General features: G+C 40.1%; 1 protein-coding gene across 5 annotated transcripts in view; it reads right to left on the minus strand.

Moving 5' to 3' along the window:
• Positions 1-1,800: 1,800 nt before the first annotated feature.
• Positions 1,801-14,847, minus strand: part of LOC119722725 (collagen alpha-1(I) chain-like) — a 56,032-nt gene continuing 42,985 nt past the window's right edge. For all 5 annotated transcript variants that reach the window (XM_038192999.1, XM_038192998.1, XM_038192997.1 and 2 more), the window contains 10 exons: positions 14,145-14,224; positions 13,212-13,274; positions 12,151-12,289; positions 10,789-10,967; positions 9,055-9,183; positions 6,911-6,994; positions 5,782-5,859; positions 4,127-4,324; positions 3,341-3,456; positions 1,801-2,781 (listed from right to left, as the gene is read on the minus strand). In XM_038192999.1, the coding sequence (XP_038048927.1) occupies positions 2,580-2,781; positions 3,341-3,456; positions 4,127-4,324; positions 5,782-5,859; positions 6,911-6,994; positions 9,055-9,183; positions 10,789-10,967; positions 12,151-12,289; positions 13,212-13,274; positions 14,145-14,224 (1,268 nt within the window). In that variant the 3' untranslated portion in view covers positions 1,801-2,579. The remainder of the gene's footprint in view (positions 2,782-3,340; positions 3,457-4,126; positions 4,325-5,781; positions 5,860-6,910; positions 6,995-9,054; positions 9,184-10,788; positions 10,968-12,150; positions 12,290-13,211; positions 13,275-14,144; positions 14,225-14,847) is intronic.

Genomic DNA, 14,847 nt, shown 5'->3' on the forward strand with positions numbered 1-14,847 from the left:
ATAAATATGTGATTAGCCGGTCTTCAACAAGTACGTTTAAATCCTGGGGGGCCTGGACGCGGATTCGGCTCAGGCTATTACTCGCGACCAGGCCCCTCAAAACAAGTCAAAAATTCACAAATTTCCAACGATTTTGATCAACAATTTTACTTTGTTTTTTGAAACGCCCCTCTGGCAAAGTCCATGGTATGTGCCTCTAGCGCGCGTAGTGCTAAAATCTTAAACGGAAATTGGCGCGCACACGGTGTTTTACCAGCAGTTTAAAACCACCCACGTGACGGGCTTTTGACCAATAGGAATGGGTTCACTGTCTTGGGTATTTACGAATGTAATTTAAACGGCAATTTGACAGATCAAACAAAAAGAAGTTTATGAAGGCACCGTCACAGTCACAAACAAGAGACGCAAGAGGGTCACCTTTCTAGCAAAAATAATGGCCATGGACACAGGGGACAAACAACTTAAAAAGTTTCTGAGACTTTTATTCCCCCCTTTTTAAACTAACATTTCCGCCCAAAAATATCAGCACATCGGACAAAAATCTTCACTACTTTTTTTCTCTCTACATAATTAGCCACATTTATCAAATTAACCATTTTAAATATTACAATTAGCACCAGTAGTGTGGAGTAAATTTATCGCTGTTCTAAAGTTAAAAACATTTTCTGCACTTGCAAATATTCCTAATGCTGCAAAAAAAGATAAATACATTGTATATACATACAAGAACACGATACACATGATTATTTTGGGGGGTATGCATTACAGAAAAATATATCAATTTTTCTGCAGTAGTGCATGTATAAACTGTGCATAGAAAGATCACGTACATACAGTGTACATGATGTTGAAGCACTAATGGTATTGAGAGTAGAACTATAAATATATAATTTGGTTTCTATAAATAGTATAAAAAGAGTAAATTGGGAGATTATTTTGGCAAAAAAGTTGTACTGGGAAGATGCAGATTTGAGTTGTCCTTGGAATTTCAACATAAGTAATGTGTCAATCACAACCATAAATTTTGAACACGTCTATTTCGAGATAAGTTATCATGGAGTTGTTTCTGTTACTGAATATACAGATTAAATCTTACGGCCTGCTTAGTTACAATGTAGTCACTTTATAAAATACACCTTTTTGTGCAGTGAGCAAATACTGAGTCCATTTGTAATGACCTGGATGAAGCAAAACGCAACACCCTTAGAGCTACAATCCATCATTTGCAGCTGTCCAAATAGTAACTGACGTAATTATTGTTGAAAAATATACTTGGTTGAAAGATAGTAAGGGCACTAAACTCCCTGTGAAATTATTCTTTCTGGCAAGCTGTCATTTTGAAGAAATCGACGAAAGAAGGTCTTTCCAACGCACCGTTGGGAATGTCCGTTAGTAGTTCGTTTTTTTTTATTCGGCGAAGCACGCCCAAGCGTTGGCGCGATGCACACGCGGTTTCTATAATTCATCAGATCGGTGCGCGTCTTTGCGTAGCTGCAATCGGCTCAGTGAGAACGATTCAGGTCCAATTCAAAACATGATTCAGGAACTTTTGATTTGAAATCGAGATCCTAAAATGCTGTTTATCTCGGAATATACAGCTGAAGCTTAGCTGAAACTTCATCAGGTTAGTTGTTCAGCACCCTTCTTTAGATTTTGAGCATGCTTGTTGCTTCAAACGAACAAAATGCACAAATTACAAAGGATGGACTGTACCTTTAAAGACAAATGCATTCTGATAACACTTTTTTTTTAACCAAGAGAGTTGTAATTGACAATCAATCACTATTCAAACCACAACCGTTTGTCCAAAAAACAATGAAAGAACACTATTTAATACAACTGAGACAATACTAAAAGCTAGACAGAAAATAACAAATGTACAATTCAAACCAATTTTATGTAAGTTCTACAAGGGTACGGCATGCATGACACAGTACGGGTCAATTTAGGGTCCAAATATAGAAAGAAAAACAAAATTCTTAGCACTTTCCACAACAACTCCAAAGTTTATAAATAAAAAATGTATTAGGTTAACTATACAAACGGAAAAATACAACGGAAAGAAATGGTTTAAGCCTCTTGCAAACAGTGACGTTCCATGTTTAGAAGTAACTGCAGCAGCATTGTATAAACGTAAAAACCCATAAAAAATATCTGAAATACACGTACACAAGTTAAAAAATACACTAAAAATGTTTGACTTAAGGCACTCGCACGTAATTATGTCCATAAAATGTGTCAAACGACTCGTAGCACCCAAAAATGATTGCAATGTTCTTTTTTTTTTTGTACAAAAGGAAAAAATGAAAAGACAAACAAACAGGCTGGTTTAATCTCAGAATTATCTTTCAATAAAGCCTTTCATGAAGTAATTTTTTCTTCTGTTTCTCGTTTCTCCCAACTCCCAACTCCCAACCCCCAAAAGTGTACACTACTGGCGCCCATGTGGCCAATCTCAAACGGGCTCCTCAAATGGGCTTGATAATAAAACAATCAAAAGATCATAAACTGCGGAGGTCAAAATCTGAACCCAAAATAAGAGTTTGTAATTAAACCAGCCCTCTCGACTATTATTATTCTTAAGTATCTGGCGATACCTGTACGCATAGCACTACCAGAGCGTTACTACATAGCTGCGTTTCTTGGCCTAGTAGTTTGTGGCTGGTCAGTGGGCTGGCTTGGCCGTTGGCATCGTAGTCCTGCGTGCGCCACTCCTCACAGTAGCTGTCCATCATTCGACTGCCGTCCACGTACGAGCCGTGCCATACATACTTCTGGTCCCTGCGATTACAAAAAAAGATTTGGGAGTCAATGATACATGGCTGATTGATAGCAACAAGGGGATATACAGATACATGTATGGCATATTTTGGTAGCAGACGGAGGTTTAACCCTGTCAGTCACAAGAAGTCAGGTTGGCATAGCGGTACTTTCCTCGCCTTCCACCGCTGTGACCCGGGTTCGAATCCCGCCTAGGCAAACATGTGGATTGGGTTTTCAGTCCCTGCTTGATTCAGTGGGTTTTCCTCAGAATATTCTTTTGGGCTTTTTCTCCCACCTCTAAAACTGTAACTTCTTCTCATTGTCTTCTCTCCACAGGTTTCTTCAGGCTTGCGAGCTACAGTGCCTAGGGCGCTTTTGAGGAATCCTTGCTTTCATTACCAGAAATGATTACTACTACTACTAATAATAACTTATAGTTTTCTACTATAAGTCTCGCCACCACAGAAATTTACTGTTGCCATTTTATCAAAGGATTCCAAAGACATCTCGGTTTTCAGGCCACACTGTCATTCCAAAAGATTTCCAGTTTGTGCCGTCCTCTGCAAATCCTACTTACCATTCTTCACTTGTCATGACATCTTTGCCATTAAATGAGTAGATGTGTTTATCACTATCAAACGAGGCTTCTGATCCATTGAAGATACCTGACCACGACTCGAACATGATTTCACCCTGTATTATTGGGGGGGGGGGGGAACAAATTCAAATGAAATCATCATAAAAATTCCACAGAAAAAAAACCATGATTTAAGCCTTTCAACAAGTCAAAGACTTTCTTTCCAAAATGCAATATAGCTATTTATAGTGGATTTGCAACTGGGGGGGGGGGAGGGGTTTTGAAAATTCACTTGCCTATTTTGCAGGAATTCTTGCTAGCAATTTTGTTTTGCGTCATTTCAGAATTAAACCCTAGAATTAATTTACAAAGGCAATTTCAGGGGAGGGTGGGGGTGCTTGATGGAATTTGATGCTAGCCTAGCTGGCACTGTTCCTTGCTAAGAGTACCAAGGGTGGATCCCGAACAAACACATTTGGATTCTAGATGCTCTGTAGTGCAATCTGAGGCAATTTCTGACCACTTTAACCACATTTTTTTGAAGGAAAAGATGGTGGTGTACGCAGTGCCTGCCTTTATTGCGATGTCACTTAAGAAGAAAAAAAATTGGGTTCGTTTTTTTTGGGGGGGGGGGGGGCATGGCCCCTGTTGCCCCACCCCCTACCCTGGATCCGTTGTTGAACAGTGCAATGGGTTTATTTACTTTTTGGCTACTGTAATTCTTTTGTAGTGTCTGTAATGTTTTGTAAACTCTGAGAATCCTGACATAATTGAAAGCATTCCAACCTTGGCGTTGGCCACTGGTAGATGATGGTAGTCCCTGTTGACCACGGACCTGACATCCTGGACCTTGGAGGAAAGGAACGCCCGGTATGTTCCATGGAGTCCTGCCTGCTGGGCCTGCTGATAGCAGTGGTGGTCTGCACCAGGCAGGCCCTCCCTACGATCTCCCGTCATTGGTTTGTTTAAAGCATACATGTACAGCTGAAATAAAAAAAATAATACAAGTAAAACTTGCGCGATCCCCCGGCATCCTGCCAGTTTGTATACATGTACATGTACAAGCAGTTAGTAAGGACACTTTTCAGTGACGGCCTTGATTGTCCACCCGGCAGGTACCAGTTCTCAGTTGAATGGGGGAGTTTGGGTTGAATGGAGAGTTTCGGTGAGACACCGGACTAACATATGTTAGAGTCATTAGAATCTCTCCAGAGACCTCGTACATATCCATATTGGAAAGGATTTGTTGATGTCGGCCTTCTCTCCACAGACCACCGTGCAAGTTTGGTTGAGATTGATGACTGAACTTGACAGTGAAATGGAACACACAGGCAGGAATATGCCCATTGCAATATCCCTGTGTCTGGCTTGAAATCCAGGGGATAAAAAAAGGGCAAAAATAAAACCAGCTTTTGCCTGATTGCCAATTGAAGTGATTAAAAAAACCCACTTTTGACAGTGCTGAGTCTGCTAGTCAACATCTGCTAACCCTAACCCCCAAAGAGTTCATACCACAAAGTACTACATAGTATTACAAAAGTACAAGAAACTACAAAGTACTACAAAAATTATGTTTGCAGGTACCAAATAGTAGTATACAAATATTGAATGCTTCGAGTGGTGTAGTAAAACTAGCCTCCCGAGGTGATCCATGGACATTCTATTTTTCCTGAGGCGAAGCCGAGGGAAAATAGAATGCTCCATGGATCACCGAGGGAGGCTAGTTTTACTTCACAACGAGATAAAGCATTCAATATTTGTTTCATAACACTTCACACACAGATTCCGCTTGGTTTTAAGATTTTAAATTATTTAAATCTGAACACAGTTGAAATAAACTTCAAGTTCAATACAAAATTGGTGGAAAATGTATTTCTCTCTTCCAAACTACCCCTTCACGAAATGTTTGAACCTAACTCTGTGGCGCGCTCTCTTTGGAACAAAACGCGCTTCGCACAATGTGCACACCAGCATGCATTTGCACACAAATACCGCGCCGTGGATATAGTACTTTGGTTGCTGATGGTATAGTACTTTGGTTGCTACGGGCATAGTACTTTTGGCCGTTCACAGAAAGATAGCAAAAATAGAAAGTATCATGTGACTCGCTCTCGGCCAATCAAGACACAGAATCTGTGGGTGAGGTGTTATAAAAAATACAATGAGTACTGTGCCCACTAAATATATGCTGAAGTACTGCATACTACAGTTTACTACTAGTAGTATTTTGTAGCTTTTGGTGAGGTTAGGTTTAAAAGAGGTTGCCAAATGGTATTCATTTAGGCCTTGTTGACATGGTTTTGTAATATTTTCTCTAGCTGGAATTTGTGTCAGGGTGATTAATGCTATAGTGCTTATATAATAAACAAGACTTTTTCCTAAACAAGTGACTTATTTTCAAAGTAACTCATGTCGTTAGTGTTGCTAATTAACCTTCTTACCATCGGCTGATCGCCAAGTGGGATCTCGGGTCCGGGAAGGTTGGGCTTTGTGGTTGGGACTGTGACCACTTTCTCTGTCTGCAGGTCAAGATGAATCACACATTGATTAATTCAGACTTTTGTCAATTCAGATGTTATGGACAATAATGAACACAATTCGGCGGTGACAAATGTTACATGCCACAATTAAAGGGCTGAAAAAACATGACCAAGAATTTGTTTTCGATAAGTTTAAGATCAGCAAAAGCATCAGTCATACTTAACCAGAAAGAGCCCTCTCTTTTATTCAAGTTGCTACCCGAAAGCACTTATATGCAATAGCTTAATAGCAACCTAAATATTAACACTGCGAACAAGCCCAAAGTTTGTCAAGTGAAGCCTTTTTCCCCAGTATTGCAAATTTGTCAAAAATGCCTTTATCTCTTTCAAGCAAGTTTAAAGGTAGAGTATATCAATTATCATTCGCAGTTTAATCCAAAAAGTAACTGACCAAATTATTGCTGAAAAGCATACTTGGTTTAAAGATAGTAATGGGACTAAACTCCCTGTGAAATTACTCTTTATGGCATGCCGTCATTTTGAAGAAAACAATAATAAGAAGGTCATTTCCAAAGGTGTGTCATAAGACGCATTTTTGGAAATTTCCGTCAGTAGTTCATGTGCAATAAGCATTCGACACAACACACACGCGTGCATGGTTAATATTACTCATCAGTTCAGAGCGCGACATTGCGTAGCTGCAATCGGCATCCGAGCATAATTCAAAACATGACTCGGCAACTTTTGAGTTGAAATCCAGTTCCTGGAATATTGTTTTCTCAGATATACAGCATTCACAGAGCTAAAACTTCATCAGGTTAGTTGTTAAGTACCCTTCTTTACATTTTAAGCACTTTTGTTGCTTCAAAAAAAAAAATGCAAAAATGATGTACTCTACCTTTAAATGAAAACAAATAAAATTTTTGAAACCACCGCAAGTATGCAAATTTCACAAAAGTTGAACACAATAATCACAATGAATTTAAAAGTTTGCTTTGGCACATTAGGTATGAAATGCACATGTGTAGCAACTGGTAGCGATACATTTAACACACATGACATAAAAGAAAAGAAATTGAAGCCAACTTACAGTAGAGTGAGTTTGTTGAGATGGAGTAGAGGTAGTGGTGGGAAGAGGAGGTTGTACAGGGTCTAGGTTAAATGTAGCTCCGAGCTAAAGATACGGGGGAAAATGCATGACAAAACTACATGATCATCAAGCAACCAAACAGCATGCTGTCTGGTGTGACGCTACTACTATAGAAAATAAAACTTGGACACATTTCAGTTGATTCTTGAAAGGGCCCATGCAATGTATTTTTTTAAATGCAATCCTTGAAACAGTCCCCGTCACCAGCCCACTACCATAAAAATACAAAAATACACATGTATGGCTTTTGCTGTTGGGGGGGGGGGGGGCCAATTGCTCGCCAAGGGGGGCCTGGCCCCACCAGGCACCCCCCCCTTTGGTGACGGGCCTGCCTAGAAAATGCACTTGGCATAGCTGCGCAATGTTTCAAATAATTTAAACATCTCGAACGAGGTTAAAAACAGCATTTACGACGGCTGTTTGTGTGTGAATTTGTTCGTTCGCGAAACAGTCGTTGGATCACCTCAGCCCACCATTTTGAAAATTATTTTGTCCGACTTTCTTCGGAATCATTCGGCAACTCTTAAATTATGTTACGAGTAAAATAGCAATTCATTTACTTGAAACATAAAGTTTTGAGTGTCTTGTATCAACCTTGAAAAGTTGTGCAATAACGGGCTCTACGACAGTGCCGATTTGCTGGTAAAATATGTCATTTTCAGTTGCCACGCCACAACTTACGCCACCTAAAATGATTGCGCAAGTTACGCCATAATTCATTGCGCAAGTCGCGGACTTACGCACTATCAAACTTTCGTGAAATGTGTCATAAGTGAAATGCGCAGCTTACGCAATAAATTGTGGCGCAAGCAGAGTTGCGCCATTGTGTAAGGTTTTGTGAAATCGGCTGCAAGGGTAATAACTTTTAAACCAAATGAAAGCAAAGAAACTAAAAAGACATGTTTGTACTTCTTGCTAGGATCAAAAGAACTACTATGCAAAAAGAAAAATGGTTATTAACCATAAGAGAAAATATGAAACATTAGATAATCATCTAACTCTATATGATACAAATCATGGTTTTTGTCTCTATGTGAAACACACAAATTCATCTCAAGCCTACTAGTTTAAAAGATGATATTTTTTTTTTGATTGTCACTGGCACTAAAAATCACTTAAATTTGATTTGATCCCACAAAATGAGTTAAAAATTGCACAAAGTCATTCACTATTAGTCCTTGCTTAAAAAGAGATAAGTTTCTGAAGAAAGCTTTTAAAATTGCCACTGTATCCAAAAGTTAAAAAGCCCTAAATTAATCAATCACCAGAGGTATAAAAAGCTCCATTTTCTGTCCACATAATGACACCAAAATGCTGTTGTAGAAAAGATATTTGGCTCATTCTTCAGTATTAATGTCTACTCTGGGCCTTTTGAAAATTTTGAAAATTGTATTTTCAAATGTTGAATTTCTTTCATGCGATGTGATCATATGTTGTACAGCAACTATAATTAGAGCACGGCGCAATCTTTAGGGGAGTTTCCACCAAATAAATATAACAATCGGAATTTTTACATAGTATGATTGGGACATGGGTTTTTCGGGGGTGGACATCAAACATCAGAAAATAAAGAACACTAAAAACTTTATTCTCTAGCTTTTTATGATCAATTATTATCAGAAATATGTTTGTTAACATATATCCACAAAAATACATATCATAAATTTACGCATTCTCCGTCTTTACAGCGTCAAAGTATCGGGACATGAAAGTAGACACTTAACGAAGAATGACCCATTTGTGATAGATCATGAATCATCACACGTCATCACAAGTCCCTTACAAGGTCATCACAAGTCCATCACAAGTCCCTTACAAGTCCATCACAAGTCCTCACAAGTCCATCATAAGCCTATCACAAGTCATATCACAGACTTTCGACCAGACTTGAGAACTGACTCGTAATTTATTTGTGACCTTTGACGCATCACAAGCACCTCAACTAAAACACTGCTTCACTTTTCAATTCTCACTTGGTTTTTGTGGCATTGTCCTCATTTCGTGGGAGCAGATCAGACACAGGTATGTGTGTCACATAGCCTTTTTTTTCCAGGAGGATTACTGTGTCATTGCTATTAACTCACCAATATTTGCGTCATTCCGTTATCTTTTCTCACATACAGCTCTTGAACATCGGCAACAAACGCAATGGTGCCCGGCAAAAGACTAGCCCCTTGATGAATCATATCATTGATGGACCTGAAGGATGTCAACTAAAAATGAGACAATTAAACAAAAAATTTAAGATTAGTTTGTGTAAATTACACGTGTACTACAAAGACATCAGAAAGCATTAACATCCAGAAACTTTAAAGGTACAGTCCATCATTTGTAATTTGTGCATTTTGTTCGTTTGAAGCAACAAAAGTGCCCAAGATCTAAAGGGTGCTGAACAACTAACCTGATGAGGTTTCAGCTCAGCTTTAGCTGTATATTTCGAGAAAAACAACATTCTAGGATCTCGATTTCAAATCAAAAGCTGCTGAATCACGTTTTGAATTGGGCCTGAATTCAGCGTCCAAGACACCTTCTCACTGAGCCGTTTGCAGCTACACGATGTCGCGTACCGATCAGACGAATTATAGCAACCGCGCCTGTGTGTGTCGTGTCAACGCTTGCGTGCGCTTCGCCAAATAAAAAAACGAACTACTAACGGAAATTTCCAACGGTGCGTCTTAAGGCCTTCTTTGATTTCTTCAAAATGAGAGCTTCCCAGAGAGAATAACTTCACAGGGAGTTAAGTCCCTTTACTATCTTTCAACCAAGTATGTTTTTCAACAATAATTACGTCAGTTACTTTTTGGGTAGTCGCAAATAATGGACTATAGCTTTAAGTTTTTGATTTGTACATTTCGGGTCAATCCAGTCAGAAAGCAGTTTGCAGCAGTCTTATTCACTCACTTTCATGTTTCTACTTCTCTGTTGCAGTATCCCTTTCTGGAGATCCTCTTTCGTGACTTGTAAGTGTCATTGCTATTGGTTCGTCTTTATGTTTTATCGTTTTTATGTTGTACTAACCATACTATTCCCTCCCTTTATACAGGTATGAGTGTCTTCATCCACATTGGTCTGTCCTCATATCCTATACCTCTTTTGTGTTTCTCCTTCCAACCCTGCATGCTTGTGAGTCCCTACATGTTTGTTTCTTGTACCTCTTTCATTTTGTTCTGAAGAAGATCTTGCTAAGATCGGAACGTTGGGCCGCCTTCATTTTTAAGATTTGTATATTTCAGGTCAATCCACTCAGACAGCAGTTTGCAGCATTCTTATTCATTTTCATAAAACTAAAAAATAACTTCAGTTAACTTGTTCGATACCAAAATCTAATTGGGGTGACCCACGGATCCTCTAGACAAGTATAAATGACTCATCTGAGCTTGTGTACAAAATGTACAGAACGGATTGTCTACATGGGTGATATGCCGCATGCATAGAACAACGCATAGAACATGTAGAACAATGCGTGCGCCATGATTGCCGACAGCTGGCGTCCTGACAGAAATTTGACCACTGAAAGACTGCAGTCGCAGGCTGATTCTCCCGCACGTGCACGCACAAGTGCCGTATTGCGCATCTAACCAGAAATTTGGGGAAGTTGTTTATGATTGTGTAGAGGATCCATGGTTGACCTTAGTGACTCCGAATATTTTTTAGCTCAGTGTGACTCTAGATTGCCGATCACAAACCAGTAGTAACAAGTCTTCACCTTTTAAAAACTCTTTTTGAGCTATACATTTCAGCTACAAATTGCCACAAGTGAAATTTTCCCTGAACTCTTTCGGGTGAAACTTGACAAAGATAGGCGCATCGCTACTCACCTGACCAGCACTACCTGTCCCTGGGTATCCTCTTGGCCCTCTCTCGCCTTGCAGACCCTGGGGGCCCTGGGGCCCAGTCTGGCCAGGTCTGCCTTGCTGCCCGTCCAAGCCAGGGAACCCCTGGGGTCCTGGTGGGCCCTCTATTGGTATGTAGGAGCCATCCGGTGATTCAGGAAAACCTTATTTGGTGAAAGGGGGGGGGGGTTGGGGTTGGAGAAATACAGCACTGTCAATACATGTATTATGTTAACTTTTGGCATATGGCAAGGCAGTATCCGCTCCGTTCACAAGTACCCCCTCACCGGCAAAGAAAGTACAGTTGGGGGTGACCGAACGACGCCATCTTGCCTCACTGCAATATTTTGCTGCGAAGCGCGGCCACTGCGTGTACATAGTACAAATCCCCTGGTGTACGTGCGTCACACACAAGGAACGGTGCGCGCACGTCAACCAGCAAAATGTATGTGTTCCGCCCATGGGAGGGACGTCGTTGCTAGGTAAAAGGGCGCCCTCTTTGTTGGCGCACGGAGCCCATACATTGGCTCACAAGACCCTTGATCTTTGAGTGATGCCAATACCCGGACATGGAATGCAGTACAAGTTGGATGGTAAAACAATTCTTATGACCACATAAATTCCTAAATATGGTTGCATACCATAGCTATGGTTGATAATAACAAACATTTCAATGGACAGTGGTTGAGTTGCTTCAGCTTGATGTTTTGTTTTTTTTAAACCCAAACTCCCTAGGCAGTTTTGCTAGGATGCAAAATCCTGCAAAACGTTCAAATTGCCTCATCCCTGCAAAATCATTCGTTATAACTTAAATGTGGTCCTTGGACAGGTGACCACTGCCTCAATCCTGCAAAATCCTCCGGCAATCACTGTCAATATGTTGAGTCAGAGCCAGTGACATCCTGGAGCAGTGCGGAGGATTTCAAGTGTAGACCAAAATTTATGCATGCCTGAGCATAAACATCAAAAGGTCCGGCCCAAGACCTTGACACAGTGCATCCTCCAAAATCAGCCACACATTTTTGCCATACAGCCTCAATCCTACAAAATCCTCCATTTTGCAAAAAAGCATTTTGAAGGATTTGGGAAGGCTAGGTTTAATAGCTGTATCTAAGTATTCATAAGATGGAATTTTGCGTTGGGGTGACGTAAATCAAATTAGGTTTTGCCCTTCGAGTCCCGTTCAAGTCCCACCCGAGTGATTTTTTCCAACTTTCACTCGGGAGGTAACACACTGAGTGTACAGTGTTTATACGTCGGTGAAGGGCAAACCCCTAATTTTATTTGTATCGAAGTAATTTCGATGTGACCTATAGATTTGGACTTAATGAGACTTAGCCTGCTTACTTTGGGCTCCTGGGGGTCCTGGCGGGCCCGGAGGTCCTCGGGGCCCTTCTGGCCCATCAATACCAGGCACGCCAAAGCCTGGAGGGCCTGGTGATCCGGATCTGCCCTGGTCACCCTGCACGCCAATACCAGGGTCACCCTACATTAAATACAAAAACGTGAGGGAAAAATACAAGAATTAGAATACAACTCTTTAAACAGCCTCTCCTCCTCTGACTGACTAAGTGGAATGCTGTGGCCATTTTTTTCCTGCGTATTGGGCTACAGTTACAGCGTATCGGGCTGATACATACGTTAGTACATGGGGAGAACCCTGTGGACAAGTTCCTTTTTTGGTTGTGCACGTACCGATACAAACTCACACCGAACAAAACGTATACCAGATTTAAGTCCGACCACAATCAAAATTGACTCACTGTCTGGAGCGCGTACGAACGGAGGTGAAATAAATTATGTCTACGTTTGCTTGAATGTTTTAAATTGTCCACAAGAAAAGGAAAACTTCCAAGTTCGATCAGTTTTCTCTATTCAGAGAATGATGAAATCACTCATTATTCACATGAATAATTATTACTGAAACTGATTTTCTAATAGGACTCGTTCAAATGATGTCATTTCCTACAGACCATCCGCGTGCATCGGCATTTTGAGCGTCAACTTGCATAACGCGCATCGGCTGCATTGTATTTCAAACACATTTCGAGCAACAAGCGCGCGTGTTTGGAACATTTTCAACACTGCGCAATGCGTGCTTGATTGCGTAAAATACACAGTTGCAGTTCTCCTACAGAGATGGCCATCATTGAGCGAGCCCTATATTACTAGCATGGCATCGATTTAAAAATATAAGCCGTGCTTGAAAATATAGCCCATGATTTTTTTTCAGAACTGGCCGTGCTAATACAGCCTGCACAGCTCGCTGGCTAAAACACTGCTCCTGTGCATATCAGAGGAACGAAGAATTGCCCTCAGTTGCAATGTCAGACGCAATGGGTGCACAAGGAGTTTATAAGGTAATTAGGGCGACAGATTATTTTGTTCCCTTGGCTGCCGAAGTTCACCTTTTCGCCCTTTAGTCCTTGAGGTCCTTCACCGCCGGGCACACCGTCCACACCGGGATGACCCTGACAAAAAAAAAATACAAAATACTTACTTCACCATCAAGAACTTTTTATTGCAGTATTGAAAGTTAAAATACTTCATTTTTTAGTTCAGCTTGGACTTGACTTTTTGTAGATTCCATCAGGAGATTTTGGAGGTTTTTCTCTGAATTAAGGGAAGACCCAGCCACTAACAGCATATTTGATAAAACTAGACATTTTGAGTGCCACTGGGTTCCTACACTATCTGTTGCAAATTTGCAAAATTGCGAATCGCTGATTACAGACTATTAGACTCCTCAACAAATGATTTTAATGCAGGATGATGAAATGTCTTGTATTTCTGCTAAAGCAGAATAAGAATATACAGTGTCTCAAGTTTTTGTTTAAAAATGGCCGCAGAAATTTACCAAGAAGTTGAAGGGAAGCATCATCAGGGAAAAGACACTATTTTTGTTCTTATAAATTCAAAATGGGGAAATAGGCCTGTTTCAAGAAAACTAGCCTCAAATTAATACCAACTATTAATATAAAAAAATGGACAAAGAATTTGACAAAACCCTGCACAATATCAAGGGATGAATTCATCACAAGAAATAAAACGCTTTAAGAAAGGGGCAAGCATTATTTCAAAACAAACAAACAAACACGCAAAAAGAAAACAAGCAAAGGTAAAACCAACAATGACAGCAATAGACAATAAGAGATCTACAGTTACATGGTAGATTTAGAAATCTGGTTGATACTAATTTATTTTAATGGAAGCTGTTTTAATTAACAAGAACTTTTTACATTTTCTAAAAAAAACTCACACCAAGGCAACTGAAATAAAGCCATTCGTGAGGTACTCAAAGGTGGAATTCAATAGAATTGAAATGAGCAGGATGATCTTACCATGGCTCCTGGTCTACCCTCCTCTCCTTTGTCTCCCATTAATCCCTTCGGCCCATGCAAGCCGTTTACTCCTGGGAAACCTGAAAAAAAGGGAAAAGAAAAAAAACCAAAGTTATTAAGGATTTTCTCTGTACAAGTGCCCCCCTAAAGGTAGGGTAGATCGTTTGTCATTTGTGCATTTTTTTCGTTTGAAGCAACATAAGTGTTCAAAATCTAAAGAAGGGTGCTTTACAACTAACCAGATGAAATTTAAGCTTGGTGAATGCTATATATTCCAAATAAACAATATTCTAGGATCTCGATTTCTCAAGTCATGTTTTGAATTGCGCCCGAAATCAGCATCCGAGACACATTCTCATTCAGCCGATGGCAGCTACACTTTGTCCTGCTCTGAACCCACAGATAGTGGCAACCGTGCGCGTGTGTGTATCATGTCAACAATTGCCTGCACCCATTCACGGCTTTGCCGAATTGCAAACTAATTACTAACGGAAATTTTCAAAAAATGTGTCACTTGACACATCTTTGGAAATGACCTTCTTTCATTGATTTCTTTAAAATGACAGCTTGCCAAAAAGAAAAATTTCACAGGTTAGTTTAGTGCCATTACTATCTTTAAGCCAAGTAAGCTTTTTAACAATAATTTGTCGGTTACGTTTTAGATAGCTGCAAATGATGGACTCTACTTGTAAGAGGACTAAGA

The sequence above is a fragment of the Patiria miniata genome, unplaced genomic scaffold, assembly GCF_015706575.1.
Source record: "Patiria miniata isolate m_02_andy unplaced genomic scaffold, ASM1570657v1 HiC_scaffold_16, whole genome shotgun sequence".
Classification (NCBI taxonomy): Eukaryota; Metazoa; Echinodermata; class Asteroidea; order Valvatida; family Asterinidae; genus Patiria; species Patiria miniata.